General features: G+C 34.4%; 2 protein-coding genes across 2 annotated transcripts; both read left to right on the forward strand.

The window, feature by feature from the left end:
• Positions 1–3744: 3744 nt before the first annotated feature.
• LOC109338457 lies at positions 3745–12445 on the forward strand. The gene is made up of 5 exons (XM_019575703.1): positions 3745–4211; positions 4357–4491; positions 5022–5059; positions 5449–5515; positions 11963–12445. Exons 1-5 carry the CDS (start codon positions 4008–4010, stop codon positions 12377–12379), a joined length of 861 nt encoding a protein of 286 aa, XP_019431248.1. The 5' UTR covers positions 3745–4007; the 3' UTR covers positions 12380–12445.
• A 503-nt stretch (positions 12446–12948) lies between these two features.
• On the forward strand, positions 12949–13598 carry LOC109338458. The gene has a single exon (XM_019575705.1). The coding sequence runs from the start codon at positions 13140–13142 to the stop codon at positions 13374–13376; it is 237 nt and encodes a 78-aa protein (XP_019431250.1). The 5' UTR covers positions 12949–13139; the 3' UTR covers positions 13377–13598.
• The last annotated feature ends 3269 nt before the right edge of the window (positions 13599–16867 follow it).

The following is a 16867-nucleotide window of genomic DNA, read 5'->3' on the forward strand; positions in this document are numbered from 1 at the left end:
ATTAAAAGTTAACATTTTAAATCAAGATCTTTTACGTTAAACTTGCCACTTTAAAGTAAGCTAACTTAAGTTGGTTCCATAAAACTCTATGGTCATCTCAACACATTTCATTCTAAAGCAACCACAAGGGTTGAAAGTGTTGATCACATAATCAAGAAAAACATACTAAAAGATGATAACTATCTAATGGTGTAGGTGTGAGAGATTGAGAACACAAGAAGAGAAATATCTTGAAATCTCTTAGAAGTGCTAAGAATGCAAAGTGAGAAAGTAAGGAAAAAAGTGTTATCCCTCAAGGCCAAGGGGTTGCTTTTATAGAGGGGAAATCAGATTTGGGGGAGATCAAAGTGGTTCCCCAAAATCATGGTGGTGTAAGGAGTTGATGAATGATTTAGGGGATTATGTAATTGATTATACTTTTGCTTATTCAACAAGCAAGCTTGACTCATGAATGAATGATGTGACTAACATGATGAAACATCATGATTAAAATCATGCCCAATTATTATCATTTAAAACTCGGTCGGATATTAAAAATCTCCCGATTTAGGGTTACGTTTAGAATGTCGAAACTTAGATTTCGAAGTAGAAAATATCTAGAGATGAGTTATGGACAAACTTGATGTCTATCTTGACTCGAAAAAATATTTTGAAGCCAATGGCGTAATCAGAATTCGATTCCAAGTTATGGAACTCAAAAATCACATTTGGGCCGAATTTAGGCCCGAAAAAGGCCTGAAAACTTTCCGTCTCAGAAAATTATGAAAATATACCTTAAATTAGGAAATCACAATACAAGACTAAAACTCAACTGAGGTTTAGCCTAAATCAATACCAATTAATTTATAAAATTAATCATTTCTCAATTAAATAATTAATAAACGAGCACAAAAAATCACGGTTTTAAATGCGTGACTACTCATGCCAACAAATGTAGTCCAAAGAATTGAATCCTAACATTTTGGTATTTCTGGGGATCTAGCAGAACCTTACACCACTAGACCAACACCTAATTAATTATTAAAGAATAAAATATATCTTTACACTAGGAGATAACTTATCTCCTTAAATATACTAATTGTTTGACATATGTATTATTTTTTCTTTTCATAATATGTTTTAAAATGAAAATTTCTAGGAGAAAAAAGATACATGCCAAACAATAAGTAAATTTAAAGAGATAAATTATCTCAAAATATATAGAAATTTTTTATTCTCTGCTTCCAAATCATTGACCAAAGAAAAACATTTTGGTAAAGCATCATATAACCTGCCAAACTAGCATATATGAGTATGTGAATAGGTTTACCAAGAAGTGTTATTTTATTGTATTTCCGCAATAACAACTTTTTGGTAATCGTTTACCATTTACAACATTCTAGAAATGTGCCTACAATTAACGCCAAATTTGAAAATAATCGATCAGTTTTTTTAAACCAGTTACTTATATTCTCTATATAAGTGTTAATGGGTAGAATTGATAATTTTTTTACATACCCAAAACGAGAATAATCTTTTATATTTCACTTTTCGTGTATTCAATTATATTTAACTTTACAATAAAAAACATAATAAACAACCAAAACTTTTTCAACCAATTAAAAACATCATAATTGTTTCTCATATGGAACTTCATACCATCAAATTCAACTTGTATATCAGTTTACAATAAATGATAATATACATATAAATGGTCTTCATATATAAAGTAAAAAACAATGATCATATGGAGTGACGAATCTAGGATACAGACTGGTGTACAATATAATTAAAAATTAAAATAATAAATATTACTAATTATAAAAATATGAAAATATTAATAAAATTACAAAATTTAAATATATTTCACCAATAAATTACATATTTCTAAATTAATTTCTCTTTGATTTCTTATTTTGAAATTGTTGAATGATTATTCGTTGTCAATATTGTTGAACATTTTTTGCTAAATATAAATCACCAGACAATCATTCTTTCATGCATCTCTCATTCAATTACGCAACTTATTTTTCACAATTTTGAAAAAACATTTTTTACAATTGTGTAGCTAATTTCAAAAAAAGATAAACTAACGAGAAAACAATATGTCTTTCACTTTTAACCAACTTATCATAAAGATTATTGATTCATTCCAAAAAAGCAAAATCAACATTGTTATTCATATCAATGATGTAAATCTCAAAATATATTATCAAACGTCACCAAATCAGTTGAGCAAAATTCATGTGGATAAAATTTTGCATATTCGATCAGTTTTGTCATACCAAAACTAAAGAAGAAATATACTAGACTCAAGCAAGACATACGAAGAAGCAACTAAGTATTTGTCTCAGGAAAACAATTCATGAAGTTTCTTAAGTTGATATCCACAATCTTATAAAACAATTCAACACAATAATGATTAGAAAAAAAGTTCTATACACTAACATTGTATGAGTTTTATACATTGTAATTGTATCATTCACCGTTCATGTTTTATAATCATTAACTCATTAAGTAAAGTAATACAAATGAATGATGTATTGACTGTATATAAATTTTTATAGGGTGTATAAATATTACATTCTACTGATTATTCACTTTCACAAAGTATGTCATACTATTTACAAAAAATAAATTTTGGACTTATAAAATTATAATATGTGGTATATACATTTATTTTTTAAAATTAAATGCACACCCCAAAACATATATGACATCGTCCCTAATCATATGTTAAGATGATGATTATACTTTTATATATATAGTTCCTTCTAATCTTGAGTCTATAGTACCAATACTATAAACTAGTATTATGTTATTTTTTATAATGTCCGAAAAATTATATATTAAATTGCAGTCACAAAGTACAATGTGGTATGAAGTGAGAGTGAATGACAGATTCAATAAATGAGTTTGGTTAAAAATCAAATAAGTGGATTTGACATCACATCTTAAATCGAACATAAAATAATAAATCTATGAGTTTGGTGAGTATAACAAACGCGTTAAAAAAATTATACATTATTATCAAATGATATATATATATTAAATAAGTTAACATTTAAATAATCATTTTTAATAGAGTAAATTACACTGACAAACCACTCATACATGAGAAATAAGTATAATCTTTTAAACAAAAATGTGATAAATGCAATTAAGTTAAAAAAAACATGATATATTATGGAGACAAGTCCAAATAATATACAAATTAATGTATCTTTATTATTTTTTGTAACAAAATGCATCAACAATTCTAAAAAGATATTGTTTAAATCGCTCTTATACTATATCATAACTAACCAAAAATAATAAAAAGATATTGACTCATATATTATTTGGACTTGTCTCCACTCTCCACAATATACCATATTTTGTTTAACTAAATTGCATTTATCACATTTTTTGTTTAAAAGATTACACTTATTTATCATGCAATAGTCAGTGTAATAAAAAAGTAAGTATAAAAAATTCAAGATTTGTGTAAGTGTAAAAAAGTAAAGAATAATTTATATAATTTCACTAAAACTCAAAAACGTCGGTATAATTTACTATTTTTAATATTATATGGGCTACCCTACTAGCAGGTTTGGCCTACAACTTAGTATATATAAATTGTACCCAATTTTTTAACTCGGTTCAACCTGAAACTTACGTGGGATAACCAGGACCTCCCATAACCGGTTTTGAGTGGTCTACCTCTAAATATTAATAACACTTCCCAAAGAGGGATTACAAAATAGGAAGTGAGAGGATCTTTTTGCAAAGGGGGTTACAAAAATTAAAAAAACTGAACTTTGACTGAAAATCACCAGCTTTTTCAGTTCTGAACAATTGTTGGCATGCAATCGAACTGACAAAGAGTTTGTACCTTAGCCTAATCCTTTATCTGAATCATAAATTAAAAAAAAAAAACATTTTCCTATTTTTCCTCACCCACTGTACTAAGTACTGTTCCACTGGCCCCTCAATTGAACATGTTTCATCGTTGACTCAGTGGTTCAGAACAACATAGATAAGTGACCATGTTCTTGTTGCACAATTCCAGTTTCTGTTCCATTCCTCCCTCTAATATTCCCTTTGTTTTCAACAATTCACTGAAACAAAGGAACTTATTTCTTCATCAACAACCTTTCCCTTCTCTTTCTCATAAAAAGCCGAAAGCTTCCACCTTCAAAATTTTCTCTGCTGGGTTCCTTGATGGTATCACTGAAATTGCTCATAACAAGGTACCCCATTTATTGATTTATTGTTTAAATGGCGATACAAATTATGGGTTTATCTCAAGTTTTGATTTTTTTGTGGCTCTTCGTTTTTTTCCATTTTTCCAATCAACTTAACTTGTTTTTTTGTTTTGTTTTTTGTGTTGCTAAGGTTTTGATAGCAGCTACTGCTTCTATGTTGATTGGGCAAATTTCTAAGCCTTTCACTTCTGTATTTCTGTATGGCAAAGAGTTTGATATCAAGACTTTTTTTCAGGCTGGAGGGTTTCCATCATCACACTCTTCTGTATGGTTTTGCTAACCCTTAATCAGTTAATCCTATTTTACATCTATAGTACTTGATTTTTGTTTTTTTGGGTGCTTTTGGAAAAGCTGTTAGAGAGCTATTTAAGCTTACGAGAATAACTTATGAAAATAAGTTTATAAGCTCTTTTTGGCTTATTTCAATAAGCTTATTGGAGAACTTCATGAAAATGAGCTCTTTTTGGCTTATTTAAAAAAGGCATATTGTATAAATTTTTTTTCTGTATAACCAACTGTACTCCCTCAACCTAAGTAAGTAATTAATTCTTTTCGGTGTGCATGACTGTCCTTTCCAAGTTCCAACAAATGTCGTTCTCAGGAATTGAAATTTTGATCTTTGGCCTAATATGCTACCTGAGGATCCAACGTGACCTTACACCACTAGATCAATGTTTTATTGGTATATCGTATAAATGTTTAATTAATCTGTTTACCAAAAGTGTTTTTACCTAGATGGGGGTTTTGTATTTCACTTTAAATCTCATAAGGTTGTTTGCATTTTCCTGTGGATAGGCAACAGTGGCTGCTGCAACATTCTTTGGCCTTGATAGGTGAGATAATTTGGTTGTGCCACCTTTGTGTTTGGTTCATAGCATTTTTCTTCAAATCTGTTTCGTAAGCTTAAGACAACCAAGGAGCTTGACTAGCTACCAAAATTAAGCTCCTGTTGGTGTTTAGCATTTGTGCTTATTTCAACAAGCTTCCAGTTTATAAGCTCATATTTGATAAGCTAATTGAGGTAGCTTATGAGCTTATAAGCTAGAGACTTAATTAATTTTACACCTATCAACTAGTTTATCTGGTCATTTTACCAAGCAGCTGTGATTTCAATCCGCTAGCTTATAAGTTAGTTATGCCAAAAAGAGCCTAATTGTGTGTATTTTTTTTATTTGATTATTTTTTCTTGTGTTATTTGTGATTGTATAATTTTGAATTGCAGAGGATTCTCGGATCCCATTTTTGGTCTTACAGTTGTGTATGCTGGTCTCATTATGTATGATGCTCAGGTATGATATTCTTATGTCAAATATGGTGCTTTTCATAGCCCTTCCCTATGCATTATAAATCTTTCAATTATTAAAGTCTAATATTTGATATTCTTATGTATCTTAAAAAAAACCATTCATTATAGATAATTAAATCTTTTGTAATTGAGTGATAACACTGGTACCAATTAGAACACGAAAATAGAGTAGAGATTCAAAGGAAAAGCCCCTACCCAGAATCAATTGGATTCTGCTAGGGTTCTATTAGAATTTTATTAGAAGAAAATGAATTACAATAGAGAGAAACACCTACAAGGATCCCACGACCCTCCCCTTACTGATTCCTCAATCAGCTTTATCAATAACCAACCTAACTTCCTTTCCCGCCCAATGTGCTATTTAAAGGCACATTCCCTAACTAACTCTAAGTGACATAAGGGTATAGCAGTAATCCTGCTATCCCTAAACCCAAACACCCCTCTTCCATCTCCTATACACATTTCTAATGATGGGCCTTGGCTTATCAATACCCCTCCCTTACAGACTCAACTTGTCCTCAAGTTGGAAACTTGGAAAGCTGTCTTCAATGATGGTTGCCCTTTCATAAGTGCAGTCATGTTCAGGCAGATTCTTCCATTTGATCAAAACTTCCGTATGCCCTTGAGCATCATCCCTATTGCCTTTGACTTCGGCTTGTAATTCCCATTCTTCATTTAGCATAAGTGGAAGAGCCTGAGAATGTTGATGAGGTTTCAGGGCTTTCTTCAAGAGGGACACATGGAACATAGGGTGAATTTTTGCTTGGCTAGGCAGGGCTAATTTATAAGCCACAACCCCTATTTTCTCAATCACTTGATAAGGGCCATAATACCTTGGAGCTAACTTGGCACAGGATCTCTGTGCCAAGGATTTCAGTTTGTAAGGTTGCAATTTGAGATACACCCAGTCCCCTACCTCAAAAACCAACTCCCTTCTATGTTTATCTGCCTGTTGTCTCATCAAATTCTGAGATTTAGCTAGGTTATCCTTCAATTCTGTCAGCACTATCCCTCTTCTACCTTAAAAGGTATAGCCCTTGCTTTGAGTAGTGTAGGAGGATCCCTCCCATATAAGGCCCTAAAAGGGGTCATCCCTGCTGAACTGTTGTAGTTAGAGTTAAACCAAAACTCAGCCCAATGTAGCCATTCAATCCATTGTTTAGGTTTAGGACCCACAAAGCACCTAAGGTAAGTTTCCAAGCATCTATTGGCCACTTCAGTCTGACCATCAGTTTGGGGATGATAGGAAGTGCTAAACTTTAACTGAGAACCTGCCATCTTGAATAACTTCTTCCGAAAGTGACTCAAAAATAAGGGATCCCTATTAGAGATTATGGAGGTAGGGAAGCCATGCAATTTCACCACTTCCTTTATAAACAGAGTAGCTACATCTTTGGCTGAATAAGGATGCCCTAAGGCAAAGAAGTGGGCATACTTAGTCAACCTGTCCACCACCACAAAGATAGTGTCTTTTCCCTTTACCCTAGGCAATCCCCCAATGAAGTCAATAGAAATATCCATCCAAACATGTTGGGTATGGGCCGGGGTTGCAGTAGACCTGCTGGAGTCAAGGTGGAATATTTATTCCTTTGGCAAATCTCACAACTTTCCACAAATCTTTTGATGTCTGCCTTCATACCATCCCAAAACAAAAAACTGGCCACTTTCTTATAGGTCCTGAAGTGCCTAGAGTGACCACCCATAGGAGTGTCATGACACTCTGCAAGAATGACAGGGATTCTGTTGGAGGTTTTTGGCAGAACCAGCCTCCCTTTATAATATAGCACACCCTTCTTCAACTCATAACCTAGGTGTGAGTCAGGGAAAATAATCAATTCTTGCATCACCCCTTTCCATTTGGAATCCTGTTGTAACTCATCATTCCAATTATCCCTTTCTGTATTTGAGACCAGGGACATGGAAGAATATAACTGCTTCCTAGAAAGAGTATCAGCAACTGAGTTCTCCCTTCCTGGCTTATACTGGATTTCAAAATCCAATCCAACAATTTTACTGCCCACTCGAACTGTTCTTCTGAGAATAGCCTTTGGTCAGTTAGGAATTTTAGACTTTTCTAGTCTGTCCTGATTATGAAATGCCTCCCCATCAAGTAGTGCTTCCATTTCTGGATGGCTTGAATCAAGGCCATGAGCTCTTTCTTATAGACTGATTTGTGTTGAGCCCTCACAGATAACCCCTGACTCCAAAAGGCCAAAGGCCTTCCTTCCTGCATTAAGACTGCCCCAAGATCCTTACTGGATGCATCTGTCTCCACCACAAATTCTTTCTTAAAATCAGGGACTGCTAGCATAGAAAGAGTCACCATAGCAGCCTTTAATGCCTCAAAAGCAGAGGTGGCCTCCCCTGATCACTGGAAAGCATTCTTTTTCAGCAATTCAGTAAGTGGCTTTGCTAATTTCCCATAATTCTTCACAAACTTTCTATAGTAGCCTGTTAAGTCTAGGAACCCTCTAAAGCCCTTGATGTTTGCTGGCTGAGGCTAGGAATGCATAGCCTCCACCTTAGTTAGGTCTGCTGATACCCCACTTTCTGATATGATGTGGCTCAGATACTCAATGCTGGGTTGACCAAAGCTATACTTCTTCATATTGGCCCTTAGTGAGTAATCTAGCAGAGTGGCCAACACTGCTTGCAGATGCAGAACATGAGAATCTAAATCAGGGCTATAAACCAGAATATCATCAAAGAATACCAGAGTGAACTTCCTCAAGTAGGGCTTCAGGATATCATTCATGAGGGCTTGAAAGGTAGAGGGAGCATTAGTCAGGCCAAAGGGCATGAAAATGAATTCATAGTGGCCCTCATGTGTCCTAAAGGCTGTCTTCTCAACATCTTCTTCCCTCATCCTTATTTGATGATAACCTGATTTCAGGTCAAGCTTGGAAAATACCCTGGCTTCCCCCAACTCATCCAACAACTCTTCAACTATGGGAATAAGAAACTTGTTGGAAATGGTAATCTTGTTTAGAGCTCTATAGTCTACACAGAATCTCCAGCCCCCATCCTTCTTCTTGACTAAGATTATAGGACTCGAATAGGGGCTTATGTTGGGCCTAATGACACCACCTTCTAACATTTCAGCCACCAATCCCTCTATCTCAGACTTCTGATAGTAAGGGCACTTATAGGGTCTTATATTAGGTATCTCAACATTTTCCTTCAAGTGGACAACATGATCATGTTTTCTAGAGGGTGGAAGTCCCTGAGGGTCTAGGAATACTTGTTGGCACTGCTGCAACAACTCATTCAAGGCAGTTGGAATCACCTTCCCTTGACCTGGTTGGAAGGGTTGGTCAGAGTGTAACAGCAGCCCCTACTCTTCTTGTAATAGCACCTGCATCAATGCTCCATAAGACACTTCTGTCCTGGTCAAGGCTGGATCCCCCACCAAAGTAATTAGAGCCCCTTCCTTCTTCACAGTTAGGGTCATTTTGCCAAAGTCAGCCTTCACCTCTCCCAAACTTGCCAACCATTCTAACCCCAACACAATATCCACCCCCTTCAACCCAAACAGGTAGAAATCTTGGACCACCTCCCATTCCGGCAAAATCAATTTGAGATTTGGGCACCTTCCAACACAACTAATCTGATGTCCATCTCCCACCTCTACAGTGTAGGGCTTAGTCTTCTCCACCCTCAGATTCAGATTCTCTACCAACTTCCTAGAAATGAAACTGTGGGATGCCCCACAATCAATCATAACCACCACTGGATTGTCACTGATTGTGCCCTTTACCTTCCAAGACTTGGTAGAAGTGAGCCCTTTCATAGAACATAAGGATAGTTGCATTGAATCAAGATTTTCCCCTCTGCCCTCCACTGTTGCCTCTTCATTATCTTCCTCTTCCTCAACCATAATGATCATACTTAACTGCTTATTTTTGCACACATGCTCCCTAGAAAAAGGCTCATCACATTTGAAACATAAGCCTCATTCCCTCTTCTCTTTCATCTCAGCACTAGAGAGCCTTCTGAACTCCCCTATTCCTCTTGCACCTTCAACTTCTTGAGAAGTTTTATGAGATCCCACAACACTACCCATAGATGAGCCTTCCTTTCTACTACTATTTGTGGAGGTAGGGTCTAAGGTTACTACCTTACTATAAGAACCCGCTCTGAATGGCCCTGTAGATTTAGTATAGGAGGAATTAGGCCTCTTTGTTGCCACCATATTCTTTTGTTCAATAAGAATAGCCTTCCTAATTATATCATGCAGAGTAGATAATTCATATAGCCTCACTTCTACCCTTATCTCTTCCTTTAGTCCATTAAGGAAAATCCTCCTTACGAATTTCTGGTTAACCTCCCTTAGAGCCCCTGCATACCTCTCGAATTCTTCAACATTGCCTTATTGTTTCAAAGATAGGAGCAATTCAAAGGGATTCTGCATCATAGAGGGCTGGAACCTCCTTACCACCGCTAGCTTGAAACACTCCCAAGTAGGAGATGGGTTACACCCCTCCCACCACTGAAACCAGCTCAAGGCCTTCCCCTCCAATGCTACCATGGTGGCTTGCATTTTCTCTTCCTTTTCTGTCACGGATCTGAGGGTGAAATACCTCTCCAATTTTTGCACCCATCCAAAAGCATCCTCTCCTAAGAAGATTGGAATCTCCAATTTACGCCAACGATCCAACCCGTGTTGACCCCTTCTACTTTCCTCCTCTTCGTCATTCTCACTTCCTTCTCCCATCGAATTTCCCCTTTTCTCAATCCCTAATTTGGCGGCAATAGCAGCGAGTAAGTCTTCTGTTTTCTGCATTCGTGCCTCATTCAGCTCCAATCTGAGACGAATTTCCTCCCTTTCTCTTCGCAAACCATCACGATCTTGGGATCCACTATCAACCTCTTTAGCCATGCTTTTGGTTGACACCATAAACCCGAATTCAGCAGCAGCGGTGATGGTGTTTCCACTCCTCAGGCACCAAGAAAGGTGCTCTGATACCAGTGATAACACTAGTACCAATTAGAACACGAAAATAGAGTAGAGATTCAAAGGAAAAGCCCCTACCCAAAATCAATTGGATTCTGCTAGGGTTCTATTAGAATTTTATTAGAAGAAGATGAATTACAATAGAGAGAAACACCTACAAGGATCCCACGACCCTCCCCTTACTGATTCCTCAATCAGCTTTATCAATAACCAATCTAACTTCCTTTCCCGCCCAATGTGCTATTTAAAGGCACATTCCCTAACTAACTCTAACTGACATAAGGGTATAGCAGTAATCCTGCTATCCCTGAACCCAAACACCCCTCTTCCCTCTCCTATACACATTTCTAATGATGGGCCTTGGCCTATCATTGAGTCTCTTATTAATTATGGGTAAGTATAGGTATTGATCTCTATATTCAGGGTTTGGCTCATTTAGCAACCATTCATTGCTATCAAGGTTGTTGGGTTTATTCGAGTGTGAAATTTCACATCAGAGATATGAAGAGAAAGAATGAAAGAGTTTATAAGTGGAAAAAACTCATAGAACTATTACATTAAGGTTTTGGTTCAAGACGTGGTGTTTTACTTGTAGTTCTCCACTTTTCTCATACCCTGGTAACAATGGAACTCACCGGTCGTTGAGTAGACTATCTCATTGACAAACCTGAACAATTCAAAGGAAATTGATCATCTTCTAACCAGGTCCTGCATACTTGCATTATAATATATTGTGTGTTTGTAATTAAAGAACACATGCTGCAAGAATCCAAACCTGCTTGCTAGTCACACCTTCCTTTGTTCATTGCTTTCCCTATAATTTGCTTATATCTTGTGAAGCATTATAAATTGGTGCTATATATAGTCTATCACTCTATCCTAAGTCTGGATAAAAGATAAAGGTAGCGTTAGGTAATTGACGACTAATAATATGGATCAACGATGTGATAATATTAAGTCAATGAACATGATTTATGATAAAGTATTATGACATTGTTCAGTTCATATAGCCAACCCACCTAATGTGACTAAGGCTTGACTCTTTTGTACCCTTTTGCACTGGCATGTTCTAAAATATGAACCCACTTTTATCCTTACAAAGCCAAGACACTGATTCTAGTCAGTTAAATAGGGGTGCCTTTAAGCTTGGGCGAACAACTTAAGTAAACACTTATTTAAGAAGAGTTTTTGAAAGAAGCTAAAAGGAAGACCATGAGCTATTTTTAATGTTCCTTTAGGGTTTGTTTGCGAGTTAAATTTTGTAGAGGAATGAAGGAAAAATAAAGGCTTTAGAGTCATCTGACAAGTGTATTTCATAGCTCTGACAGGATGAAACTTACTAATACAACTTTGGATGTGTTAATATTAGTATAGCCCTTTTTGTTATTCTATCCTATTTATAGAACTTGGTTGTTTTTTGGCATCAAAATGACCACTTTAGCTGACAATGTAAAGTGTGGCTTTTGTGATTTGCAGGGTGTAAGAAGAGAAGTAGGAATTCATGGTAGGACACTGAACAAACTAATACTGCTTCAGATACATCTCAACTCTCTACATTCCAAAGATAAAGATGATTTGATCAACTACCAACCAGGATCATCAACACCCTTAAATGTAGAAGGTCTTGAGAAGTCTCTTTTGTCCCAAGAAACCACTTCTTTGAAACCACAGAAGGTTAATGCACCTCAATTAGTTAAATCAAGAAACAAAATAAGGCAAATTGATGAGGATCCACAACCCTCTAGCTTCTCAGAAGATGCAGAAGAAATCTCAAAGTTGGTTGCTGATTTTCAACTCCCATTGAAAGAGTCTATTGGCCATACTGAGGTTGAAGTTATAGCTGGTGCTTTACTAGGCATTTTAGTTGGTTTTTCTATACATAATTTGATATAAAAATATTGATTTTTTTGAATAATTTCATATTATATGTTACATCAAGACAGATCAGGTTGAAAAATCAAAGTGAAAGCTGTAGAGATTAAGTTACTACTAGGTTTTTGGTTTATCATTACCATACGCTATTAGTGGATGCAAAACATACCATGTTAAGATATATAATTAAGGGTGGGTAACCTGATGCACGGGCTCAGTGGGGTTTGGGAGGGTAGTTGTATTAATACTGACAAAATCATTTGTTTCTAACAGTTTTTCACTTCCTTGTCATGAACCAATCATATATTGTTATATGAATAAAAGAACAAATTTAAAAACAAAAAGTAACATTTTGATTGGTCCAAGACATAGAATGAAACACCGTTTGAGACATGTGATCTGTGTCCGTATTAATACAACATAAAGAGGAAATAGTACTAATGGCACATAATATAACCAAATCTTAATCTCAATAGGTAAAATTAACTATATGATTGAACGACACCATAATACATCATATGAAACATGGAAAAAAGATAAGGATAAAAACAATCTGTGCATAACTTCCTAACTACAACATGTGGCAGCAAATAAGAGCACAAATGCCACATGGCAATAGTTTGCACACGTGGAAGTTCATTGACATGCCAGTAATACACGTGGGCTGCAAAAGTCTCAATATATAGGTTGATGCAACAATGTAATAAGACCATAACAAAGAACACAATCCTAGGTTGCAAGGAATATAAGGTGAAAACCAAGTAAGGGAAGGGAATTAAGGATGTCAGGAGCACAAGGAGCACAACCAAAAGAGAGTAAAACAGCAACAATATATGAGTCAGTAGAAGGAGGAGAGAACCAAACAAGGACTACCTTGCTTTCAAGGGAGGATCAAGGTGGCATTCAAGTTGATAAACTGCAGGAAAAAGTCATTGATCCTGCTGGTAAAGGTGGTCCTGTCTTTGGTGCTGGTAAAGATAAGGACAAACAAGACCTTGGAGTTACAGGCACTGGCTAATTATTAAGCTACAACATAAAAAACTTGTCTTTTAATCATGGTGCTTCTCCAAAATTTAGGAAATGTTTGTTGTATGTGTTTCTTTGTTTTGGGTTATGGTTTTTGTTAATGAACATGTGATATGAGTAATGAGTGTTCCTCCTAAGTCATGTTTGTATTTAATATGTTATGGAATATGTATAAAAATAAAAGAGCAGAATGTGATTAATGATGTATTTGGCATGGATTTGGTGCAAATTTCTTTACTTGTTTAGTTTCTTTTCTTAATGTTTTTCATCAATATTTCCATAGTGACTTGGTAAAGTACCTTTTTAAGTTTTAGTCCTACAAAAATTATGGTAGCAAAGGAAAGGGTATTGTTCCAGCATGTTCAACATGAATTTTCAGATAATCACTTATAGTGGACATGTTATGAGCACCAGCATGGTCACCTTAATTTTCAGTTACGCAACTTCTTGGGAGTTGATTTTGAGCTCTGGATCCACTCCGAATTGTCAATGATAATGCTAAACGAATTGACTAAAATGAGAGCACGTTTCGTAGGATACACCTGACTGCACAAGATAAAATGCAAACGATATTGTATTTGCAGAGCTTTTTACACAGTTTTTTCTTCTTTTGGTTTTCTTGTTTTTTCTAGATCTCCTAATTATGAACCTTAAACCTCTTATTTATAGCAAAAACCAATATAACCCATTTCCTAAAATAAAGTAAACCAATTTTATCCTTTGAACAAAATAAATTGCACTATTTAAGGGATATAATCCCAACTAGTTTTTTCTGACTTTTGACAGATTTATTTATTTTTAAAATTCAGGGGATACAAGATACTACTTTGGGATATTCTATTTATTATTTATTTTATAAAATGAAATTAAATATGTAAAATTAATAAAATAAAATTTTGACCAACATTTTATTTATTTTACATACAAAAATGTCAAATTACTCTATTATTTGTTTTTTACAAGAAAAAGTGTAGGCTTCTACAAGTTTTCTTTTTATTTTATTCTTATTTTTTTAATATTTAAATAAAATCAATGTGAGTTTCTAGAAAAATGTTTTTTGATACTCTAATATTTAAATTATTTTGATAGTAAAAAAAAAACAATTTTTGTTGCTTTTTATGGTTCATACAAAAATGAGTTTTCACATTGAGCTTGTTTTCCTTAAGGTATGTTTGGAAGTTATGAGCAACGGTGTAAAAACCGTACCGTATCGGTCGATTCAATCGAAAAATCGATGAACCGGACACCTAACCAGTACGGTATAGATGTTGAACCGGCCAAGTATCAAAAACGGTCAAAACTGATGAAGCAGTCGGTATTTGACTAAACCAGTAAGTTTATACCCATATTTTTTTTGTTGAAAAAAACTTAAAAACTCATTACTAGGTGACCAAGGCACATGCTTCCAAGGTATATTGGAGTACTGTCTGAAGATAGAATTTGGTGGAAAAATATAATATCGATATGAGACAACTTTGACTCCTTGGTTTAAAACTCCAAATTTACTTGTTTTGTAGAGTGAGTTGTGAACTTGTGTCATTTATTTATATTTTGCAATTGTTAAGTGATACTTTTGGATTGATATATGTTTTGTAATTTAGACTTTGAATTTGTTAAAGACTTGTTTGTTTATGTGAATTTTGAGTAGATTATAAATTTAAGTATCTACATATTTGGAATTTTTTTTGTTATAGGTTTATATATATAAATATAAGTAGGTATGTCCGGTTTAACCGCATGTAGTTTAATTACTGAACCACCGATTGAACCACTATAATACTATATCAGTACCCTAACTAGTTTGATAACCGGTATAATTTTAACAACACTGGTTATGAGGAAAATGAAAGGAGAAAGATAAGGGAAATATGGGTGAGGAAGGAAATGGGAAATGAACACAATTATCTTTCATGATTAGGAGTTGAAATTTAGACGTGAGAGGGGTAAAAAATGCAACATTTTTATTTTTTATTTTTTCTTTAAAATTATAATTAACAGTGACAAATGTACAAAATCAGGAATATGAAAATGGACACATGGAGTGTTATAGAGGATTCTAGAAACCTTTCAAAATCTTTATCTCTCTTTCATTCAACTCCAAACAAGGAACAATGATCTAGTTTTGTCAACATGTTCTCAAATATGTCCCAAACCATTAAAATATGTAATTTCACTTCAAAATTAAATATTATGATTTTTTCTACTTTATGTTTTATTTTGATTGATTAGTGATATGCTTGCAGACATCAAATCATTGTCCCCAAATAAAACAGAAGCTTTCTAAAGTCATTTTACCCTTTCTACTCTCTTTCTTCCAAAATCAAACTTTGTCTCACAAAATAAGATAGCAGCAGTTTTTGTGCATTCCTCGTTTCTTGATTCTTGAAAATTTAATAAAAATATGACAATTCTCTAACTACTATAGATGTGTTCTTCCATTGAGTCTTTTTTTTAAGAGTAAGTCCTTTATGTTACCTTTTCTTTTTAAATTGGTCTTTATATATGTTTTAGACATAACCACCATGTTCATACCTTAAGAAGATTTCGGATATAATTGACCTCATATATGAAACCACCAACAATAGTCTTTTCCTAATATTTGGCTTAGCTAAACACTATTAACATTGAAAATTGAGTTTGGCATCAAATAAAAAATGATTCTGAATAAAGTTTTTGTGGATGTTAATAGAGTAATGTTTTTATGTTTTCAAATATAATATAATAAAGCAAAATATTAAAGTAGTATCTCTCCTAACTTTAAGCTAATTGTCCATTATACTTCTCAATTAGACTAGAATTTATGCGGTCCATAGTAATCTAGCCATTCAATTGGTTAAGAGTGTGGATGATGACCGTTTATAACTCTAATCAGCGATCAAAGTGTCATGTTCATTCTACTATTATTGATTTCACACCTTGGGGAATTTTCTTTACATGATAGTATATTTTCTTATATAAGAAAATAATTTATTTCCTTAAATTATTTGGCTATGGGTATATGTCCCCTTTTCTTTTATAATTTTTTATTAGAATAAAATATTTCTTTATAGTAGAAGATAATTTTAGTGGCTAAATAATATGTGAAGAAGATCTTGCTCCTAACCTTGACACGGTTTTGATGAAGATACCAACATCCACTACAATAAAACTTCCTTTTAGCCACGGTTGAAACCGTGGCTAAAGTGGGGAAAAACCATAGCTAGATTGAGTGGCCACACTTAATGTCGTTGTGGCAAGGAATGGTGTTGCTAAAAATTAGTCACGGTCATTATGTTATTTCGCTACACTTCTGTGAAATGTGGTAACATTTATTTAGCCTCAGTCTGTTTAATTCAGCTACAGTCGAACCGTGGCTAAGTTTCTGATTTTGCCACACCACAACCGTGGCTAAGTTGCTTATTTTTCCACAATACATCCGTGGCTAATTAAATTTATTTAAAGTTACTTTTGTACATACTCATCTCATGATCCCAATGTGTCATT

This window comes from Lupinus angustifolius, unplaced genomic scaffold (genome assembly GCF_001865875.1).
Source record: "Lupinus angustifolius cultivar Tanjil unplaced genomic scaffold, LupAngTanjil_v1.0 Scaffold_26_12, whole genome shotgun sequence".
Taxonomy (NCBI): domain Eukaryota; kingdom Viridiplantae; phylum Streptophyta; class Magnoliopsida; order Fabales; family Fabaceae; genus Lupinus; species Lupinus angustifolius.

Bases quoted from the DNA above. Each gene is read 5' to 3' on its own strand.
- LOC109338457 (XM_019575703.1), top strand. From the start codon at position 4,008: ATGTTCTTGTTGCACAATTCCAGTTTCTGTTCCATTCCTCCCTCTAAT. The intron at 4,212-4,356 runs GTACCCCATTTA...TGTGTTGCTAAG, and splicing joins CTGAAATTGCTCATAACAAG to GTTTTGATAGCAGCTACTGC. The intron at 5,516-11,962 runs GTATGATATTCT...TGTGATTTGCAG, and splicing joins TCATTATGTATGATGCTCAG to GGTGTAAGAAGAGAAGTAGG.
- LOC109338458 (XM_019575705.1), top strand. From the start codon at position 13,140: ATGTCAGGAGCACAAGGAGCACAACCAAAAGAGAGTAAAACAGCAACA.